General features: G+C 35.2%; 1 protein-coding gene across 1 annotated transcript; it reads left to right on the top strand.

Moving 5' to 3' along the window:
* The first annotated feature begins 423 nt into the window (after positions 1 to 423).
* Positions 424 to 7826, top strand: LOC147845062 (uncharacterized). Its single transcript, XM_087249502.2, has 2 exons — positions 424 to 575; positions 4186 to 7826. Exons 1-2 carry the CDS (start codon positions 491 to 493, stop codon positions 5157 to 5159), a joined length of 1059 nt encoding a protein of 352 aa, XP_087105628.2. The 5' UTR covers positions 424 to 490; the 3' UTR covers positions 5160 to 7826.
* Positions 7827 to 9194: the final 1368 nt, after the last annotated feature.

Below are 9194 nucleotides of genomic sequence, written 5' to 3' on the forward strand. Positions count from 1 at the left end.
GAGCCTCTCGACACACCCACACCCGAGCCGGAGAGACGCACACACATACACAGACACGCAGTTCTGACCATAACAGAGCAAAGGCAACACAGCGGTGCATATACCTAGTTTATTAATTCTAACATAATATTAACATAATAGTATATAAGTTAATTATAATAACATAATTTAAAACAATAATTACAATATAATATTGTATAATTATAATAACTGAATTTATTACAATAATTAAAATATAATACTGTAAAATAGTGTATAATATAACAGAAATGTGTGTAATACATATTTTAATGACCTTTTCCTTTACCTGATTTCTTTTTGTTAATGACTCTCATATAAAGAAACTGTTGAAGCAACTGTTGAAGAGAAATTATTTTGTTTTGTTTTAAACAGGAGATTTTTATTGTTTTGTTCATTTTAAACAGAATAAAGTGTCCAAACGCAGAGGAAAACTCCTGCTGAAGCGACTGATCTCCACACTGTTATAAAGATGCCGTTTATTAAAGAGGAGAGTGAAGATGTGAAGATTAAAGAAACATTCACAGTCAAACAGGAAGATCTGCAGGAACAAACAGGTTGGTTTTCATTCTCAAAGACCAACTCAGTCATTTGATCCTCATTCAGATATATTTTAATAATAAGAATACTAATTTAATCCATCTTGCAGTTCTAAATGTGTGCTGCCTAGTTCTCCTTAATTCACATAAGCACTCATTGAAAGACAGGAATGAGTTTCTTTCGTTACTTCTTCTCATGTCTTTTGTCATTATTTTATGTATTATTAGTCTCCCATTTTCTTTACCTTCTTAAGGTTATTGCTTTTCTTGTTCTCCTACTGTTTGTAAAGTGTCCTTAAGCACTGGCACTATATAAAATAAATAAAAACAATAAATAAATAAAAAAGTTTAACTGAGCTGAGGATATTTGACTTACAGTATTCCCATAGAACAGGGGTGTCCAAACTACGGCCCGTGGGCCATCTGCGGCCAGCAATCAGTTTTGTGGCGGCCCGCGAGGCTTTTTATAAATATTAATAGAATCTGGCCCGCTATACAAAAATAGACGTAGACGCAGCTCTTACACTGGTGCCGAATGAGATCAGAAAGTAAAACAATTAGCAGCGCCCTATCAGCTCAACAACAGCAGTTTTTTGGTGCTATTAAAGTGCAAGAAAATTCTACACTGCACTGCAAAAAATTTTTTTTTTTTAATTATATTTTTTGTCTCGTTTCAAGTCCAAATATCTAAAAAATCTTAAATAAAGGAGAATTTTCTAATTTGTTTTGAGAAATAATATGCCAATATTAAGTGAGTTTTTCCTTAAAACAAGCTAAAATAATCTGCCAATGGGGTAAGCAAAATAATCTTGTTTTTTCTTTTGACATAAGATTATTTTGCTTACCCCATTGGCAGATTAATTTGCTTGTTTTTAGGGAAAAATTGCATATTAGACAAAATATTAGCATTTTATTTCTCAAAACAAGACAACAAAACATCTAAGTAAGAAAAGCATTTTTTGCAGTTTGGCTACTTATGCTGTAGTTCAGCTAATCGCACAGCACAGGAAACCCTTCACTGAAGGAGAATTTATAAAGGATTAGTGTTACAACTGTAATTTGCCCAGAGAAGATTCAAGTTTTTTAAAAACTTAAGTCTTTCTAGAAACACAGTTGGACGACCAAAATAAAATAATTTCTTAATAAAATACATGCACACATCCATCCATATATATACATATATATATATATATATATATATATATATATATATATATATATATATATATATATATATATATATATATATATATGCGTGTCTGTGTGATGTATGTAAAATTTGGCCCGGGACAACATTTTTTTTTGCATCTGGCCCTCGGCCCAAAAAGTTTGGACACCCCTGCCATAGAAGATATCTGCTATTACAGTGAGGGTGTTGGCTTAGTACTTTCCATTTGCATATGTCACGTTGATCACAATTCCCCTTTTTTCGATCTTTATGGGTTTAAAGTGGTTTCTAGAAGTTGTTGCTAGTTCTCACAGATAGTATTTGAGTTAGAATTACATCATTATTATAATAATTTCCAGGACTATTTTAAACAGGGTTTCCGCTGGGTCTTAAAATGTCGTAAATTCCAAAATCTAAATTTCAGGCTTCAAAAAGTCCTAAATTTACTGAAATATTGTGTTGTAGGTCCTAAATCTTTTTAAACAAGTCTTCATTTTCCTTTGTTCATGTTTTGCTACCCAATCTGGCCAAAACCCATACAATCACCAACAATCCATCTCAATAAAACTTTCCACTTTATATTCAAAAAGGTCATTTTAACTCCATTTATCATAATGGTTTAATTATTTACTAATGCACTATGCACTAATTTGAAATCTGCTGAATGAAATGGACACTAAAGTAATTAATTATTATAAAACATTGTACAGTATTTTAAACTATATGATGTTGCTGTGGGACGACATGAGGGAAAAAAAAATTATAGTGGAACAATAACATTTAGCATTGCACTGACTTCAAGTGGCCAACAAACCAGTCTAAAAATGACTTTTGCTGATTAAGAAATGGATTACAGCATGCTGATGATATGCAAAAAATTGTTAACCCAGGGTCATTCTAACTCTGGGTCATTCTAAGGGTGCTTTCACACCTACACTTTTGTTTCGGAACGTATCTCGTTTGCCCAGTTAGCGCGGTTCGATTGGCATATGTGAACAGGGCAATTGCGCTCCAAAGTAATCGCTCCGAAATCGCTTGAATGAGGTGGTCTCGGCTCGATTGAAACGAACCCTGGAACGGTCCGATTGCAGTGAGAAAGCGATCTGATCTGAGCGCGGTTATATCACAGTGTTTTATGGATATGTAATAGGCTTACAGCTATATGAAGAGAGAGTTATGAGTAGGGCGGGAAGTTTCGCGAGTCTCCGGATGCCCGCAAATGAGTGATGATCTCCCGGTAATCTTGCGTCTCCCTCCCGGTCCTCAAATAGGCATCGTCGCGCACCCTTCTCACCTCTCCTCACTGCATCTCTCCTCAGACACGTCACGCGTGCGCACCCTGTTAATCACCACCAAACCACCACCTCTCCTGACAGCTTGGCGGGACGTGAAAGCACCCTAACTCTGGATAAACAGAATCCTGACCACCGTAAAACAGGAAGAAAAAAGAAATTGTCTTTCTCGCCTCATTATGGATTTAGTTTCATCGGCTAGACACCAGCCTCACAGCTCCGTGAATGTCAGTACTGTCACTTATTGTTCTGCGATCGGTAAATGTAGCTTGTGTGAACGCTACTTTACTAAGATAATAGCTTTGCTACACAAAAGCTATTTAATTTAAAAAGTAGTGACACTACCACCACACTACTGAGAAATGTAGATAAGCTAGTAGCGTCACTACTTGCAGCGACGCTACTGCCCAACACTGTGTGGTGGCAATATTTCTAATGTAGAAATGTCTTCATTACTGATAGCCAAAGCTGTTTCAGTAACCAAAAGAGGTCTCCAGTGTACAGAACTGCACAATATCCACACATTTGTTATTTGCCTATTACATTCTAAATTATGTAAATTCTAGTACATCATTTTTTAACTGTACCTTTAGAACTTTTATAACAGCAATAAAAGCAGCATCGAAGCAGTCTCCTTTTAGTCATTCCACTTCTTCACGGAGACAACCAAGAGACTGATCTGGTGTATTAAAAAACTATTGTGGGTTCTGGAACTGAACAATAATAGTGTTCATGATGCTGGACATTCACTGGCACTAGATCCTCATCAATTTAAGAGTAAATCTCCCTTCTTTGCCATCCTCTGATGCGTTTAGGTTTCGCCGCAAAATAAAATTTTGCTGTATAATGCGCAATGCGGATGTAAAGAACCTGACTGATATTCTACCAGAACCATGTCAGCAGAGTTTGTGCATAGTCCATAAACTCTAACTTCTATGTTAAGCGGCTTTGAAACAATTTACTTTGTAAAAGCACTAAATAAATAAAGATGAATTGAATTGAATTTGCTTAAATGTGTACACGTAATGGACCAAACACAATATGATTTGATTTATTTTACATTTTCTGTGCATCAAAATTACAGTGTAGCCGATGTTTCCAGTTTCTTTTCACTTTTCAGCTTTTGATGAGTTTTTAAGACTTGATAACAACTAGTGTTTTTTTTCAGACCTAATTGAAGAATATGAGGAGAGTAAAGAGGAGGAACATCATGTCAAAATTGAGGAAAAAACTCATTTACAGACTGATGATATTTTGAAAAGGACAGACAAGAATCGTTTCACCTGCACTCAGTGTGGAAAGAGTTTTGGAAGAAATGGCAATCTTAAGATTCACATGATGATCCACGCTGGAGAGAAACCATTCACATGCACTCAGTGTGGGAAGAGTTTCAGCCAATCATCAAACCTTAATATACACATGAGGATCCACATTAGAAAGAAACCATTCAAATGCACTCAATGTGGGAAAAGTTTTAACCGCTCATCAGACCTTCATCAACATATTAGGATTCACACTGGAGAGAAACCGTTCACATGCACTCAGTGTGAGAAGAGTTTTAACTGCTCATCAAACCTTAATACACACATGAGAATCCACACTGGAGAGAAACCGTTCACATGCATTCAGTGTGGGAAGAGTTTTAACTTTTCATCAAACCTTCATCGACACATGAGGATCCACACTGGAGAGAAACCATTCACATGCACTCAGTGTGGGAAGAGTTTCATCCACTTATCACACCTTAATCGACACATGATCATCCACACTGGAGAGAAACCATTCAAATGCACTCAATGTGGGAAAAGTTTTAACCGCTCATCAGACCTTCATCAACATATGAGGATTCACACTGGAGAGAAACCATTCACATGCACTCAGTGTGAGAAGAGTTTTAATTGCTCATCAAACCTTTATACACACATGAGAATCCACACTGGAGAGAAACCATTCAAATGCACTCAATGTGGGAAAAGTTTTAACTGCTCATCAGACCTTTATAAACACACGAGAATCCACACTGGAGAGAAGCCATTCACATGCACTCAGTGTGGGAAGAGTTTTAACTTTTCATCAAACCTTCAACGACACATGAGGATCCACACTGGAGAGAAATCATTCATGTCTAATCATCTTGTTTAATCCCGCCCCTTTTCGCAGCGGCGTACAACAGAATTTTGCATACTCAATAGTGATGGGAAGTTCGGATCATTTTACTGACTCGGATCTTTGAGTCTCGTTCATCGAGATGAACAAATCTTTTTTCGAGTCATTTCGTTCATTTGGTTCAATTTGCCAAAATTGTATTAAAATGTTACAAACTGCTTCCAAACACATCTACAACTAGCCCAGAAGGTTGATTACACAACAAAAAAAGTCATAAATAGAATACTATAAGAAGGAGAAAATAATTATTTAATGTTTACCTGCTATTTTGTCTATAGGTATTGTTGTCTCCTTGCTCAGCTCACCTCTTCATGTCTTCAAATGTCAGTGGTGCGTTCACATTACACTGACAGTCACATATAATCTTAACCAATGTACCCAGTCTGAGCTGATAGGAGCCATGATAATTAGTTCACCTTTCGAGTCTTCTGGTTCTTGAGTCGTTCGTTCATCACTTGAACGAATGACTCAAACCCGAGGACTCGAGAGGTGAACGGATCAATTCTTTTTCTGGCTCTAAATGCATATGATTGGCAAGGCATTAGTTTTTCACGTGGTGAACGAACAACTCAGCCCGATAGAGGACTCGAAAAATGAACTGATCTTGTCTCGCACTACACAATGTGCACATGAGCGAATTAATTAATCTTTCATCCGAGTCATTCATTTACATTTACATTTAGTCATTTAGCAGACGCTTTTATCCAAAGCAACTTACAAATGAGGACAAGGAAGCAATTTACACAACTAAGAGCAACAATGAATAAGTGCAATAGGCAAGTTTCAGGTCTGTATAGTCTAAGAAGGAAAGTATTAGTAGTATTAGTTTTTTTTTTTTTTTGGGTACAGTTAGTGTGATATTCATTCTTTTGTCAAATAATGTGAAAGAAAGCATAAGAAATGAATTATTTAATAAATTGTATTTGTTAATAGTTTTGTAACATATGATGCTGCCAGCATTAGACACTTAAACACTGTTTAATTGTTGTTTATTGTTTTATTATTATTATTATTTTACCAGAAAAGCTTTTATAACAAATCAGATTACTTTATAAATCACGACAATAAAATAAGCAAAAGAAAAACAAAATAGTGCACATCAAGCTAGGCTTTTTAATAAATAAAAACAAGCAAGCTTTAAATTAAATAACGCGTTTGTGCCATAAAAGCTTTATATCAAATATGGCAACTCTTCCCAGTAGATGTTTTTATGAAACAGCAATTTAAGTGAAAGATATTATAAATAAAAATACAAAAGCCACAGCGCCTAATGAGCTTAACAACTTGACTTGAGAATAGAACAGTGCATTTTAAAAAAAAAAAACTAAAATTAAATAAGCTTTAAAACAACACTGTGTGGCTTTACTTGTTGGACTTGGCTTAAGGTTTGTTAGCATTTAATAACACAAGCTCTGAACCTTTGATAGGCTGAGTCTGTAAATGCAAATGCAAACTTTCTTTATACAAATATTAAACCAGCACATAAAGTCTGCATAGAAAAACATTATTAAACAAAAATGGGGTATAAATGAACAAATTACAAATCACTTGTAATTGTAGAATTTAATTAATCTATCCCCTAGCTTAGTGTTTGTTTTCTGATAGCAAGCCAGCAAATAGACAAATCAATATATATATACTAGATATAAACCACATATCCAATAGGAAAAAAGTAACAATAACTTGGTGACAATATGACAGAACTTTTTTTTATTTCTTAGAAAATGCTTTTTAGGTACACATTGTTTGATGATTTTATGAAAAGTTTAAAATATGATCATATGATGCAACAAAATTCAGTTTCACATAAATATTATTGACTGAGGTTCTCGTTGCAGTGTACAGGAGAACTACAGTTTAAGATCAGATATGCACATAATAATGTAAGGTTGGCTATATCTCTCCATAATATTAAAATCTGCAAACTGTTATGGAACTCCACACGAGACAAGACCATGAGAATGGTCAGGCGCTAAAACAATAAACTTTCCAATGTGAGAAGAAGATCAGCTAGAAAACCAGTTGTTCAGGTTGTCTCGATCATGCATCCTGAGCCCCCCTCTTTGCCCTGAACTTTACCTTCTCCACCAGAGCAGCTCACTCACATTCCACACAGAATGTTCAAGTTCTTAATATGGTGTATCTTGTGGCTTTATATTCATGTTTGGTGTGATTTTAAATGTCTCTGTGTGATTGGTGAAGTGGTCTTAATTTCACTGTAATATTTTACAATCTCCTTTATATCAGTTAATTTGGGTTTTGACTTTGATAAGATCTTTGCCAGATGCTCCACTCCAGGCAAAATGGTCTTTGCATCAACTCATGACCAGGCAAGAGTCTTAGTGAAGCTTTTATTGTCTTGAATTTAAGATGATTTGAGTATTTAGGCAAAGGGTGCAGAATTGTCCGTGGGATCCTGTAGACAGGATACCCCATTGCAGGTTGTGAGTCTCTGAGCTCTGCATCAGGACTTATATGCTGCAATGTGTTTCTACATGTTCAGGTATTCCTCTTTAACTCTTAAATGTATCTTTGAGTAATTGATGTTGTACAATCTTGATTGGCTTATTTTGTTTAATTATGTGAACTGCAATGGAAAATCTTTTCCTGACAGATAAATGTAAAATTCTTGTTTAACTCTAATATCTTCTGAAATCATTTAAATGTAGTAGATTGTTTAGGCTGACGTTTCCGCAGCCTACGACCAGGATTAGTCATCTATTTAGGCACAATGGATGGAGCATGGGCACAGCATTAGAGACCTGTTGATTTCTGACAATCACTGATGATATAATCTAGGGGTATGATATCATCTAGGGGCTAAATCAAACTTTCTTTAAGTATAAGCAAGCATGGGGCGGCCTATTATTACTTAAAGGAAATTAAAATATCTGCTTAGAATCGGAACTGGAGAAGATGTGTCCGTGAGCAGATGAAACTGGCCAGCATACTGACTCTAAGCGACTTTGAGTAAACGATGAAACATTAATTGAATATAAGGATTTTTTAGGTTAATCAATCTAAATTAGACCTAATCACAACCTATAAGGTAATCAGTTTGAATAAGATGAATCTAAATCTAAAATTATTATAAATTGGAGTCAGATTAAAATTCAGAGCTAGAAACAAATTAAAATAAATTATAACAAACAAAAATATTTCTTTTCACATGTTCTAAAAGGTTTACACGCATTTAACCTTCACCCATGCTGTTAGTTCCGTCATGGGACTAATAGATGGACCCTCACATGTGTGTGTATTTATATAGTTTATAACCATAACAGTTCTACAGTTTCTTCTATTTCACTTGTTGATTTCTATTTTATTGCGCATTTTATTTAAGTAGTGTATTTGTTTTGTTAAAGAGCCCATATTATGGGTTTTTGAAAATGCCCTTCCATGTAGTGTGTAACAGCTCTAAGTAAGTGAAATATCCAGCTAAGGCTTAAATCTGTAAGTGTACAGTGTTTAAAACTGTTGATTCATCTATAAAAGAGTCGACTCAGTGCTTCAAATGAGTCGTCTTGATAACGAGTCATTAGCTGTTTCATGATGTTGTATCTACGAAACACAAGTAGTTGCGCGCGCAAACCCGGGAGATTTGAAACCTGCGGCCTCACCCACTAACACAGAAAAAAAGCCACACACACACACACGCGCGCCGGTCGAATGTGATGTCACACTGTGCAGATGGATATTATTGAGTCTCTACCCAAAGATGAAACCTCAGCATTAGCCCAGCCTTGAGCAGTTTGAGTGCTTCTGGAAACTACATGCTTTAGACTGGGTGTATATTACATGCTTAATAATCAATTTTTAGACTGTGTGTGTGTGTGTGTGTGTGTGTGTGTGTAGGCCTATTATTATTTAAAATAAAATTTAAAAATAAAAGTGATTATATTATGTAAAAAATATTATTCTTTATAATTATATCCAGTTCCCCTAAAACTTTGCTTAAATACCATATACATTTATTAAATAAATAAAACCAAAAAGTAAATAACTGTTTGG

The sequence above is a fragment of the Danio rerio genome, chromosome 4, assembly GCF_052040795.2.
Source record: "Danio rerio strain M-AB ecotype USA chromosome 4, GRCz13ab, whole genome shotgun sequence".
Lineage (NCBI taxonomy): Eukaryota > Metazoa > Chordata > Actinopteri > Cypriniformes > Danionidae > Danio > Danio rerio.

Bases quoted from the DNA above. Each gene is read 5' to 3' on its own strand.
- LOC147845062 (XM_087249502.2), top strand. From the start codon at position 491: ATGCCGTTTATTAAAGAGGAGAGTGAAGATGTGAAGATTAAAGAAACA. The intron at 576-4,185 runs GTTGGTTTTCAT...GTTTTTTTTCAG, and splicing joins AGATCTGCAGGAACAAACAG to ACCTAATTGAAGAATATGAG.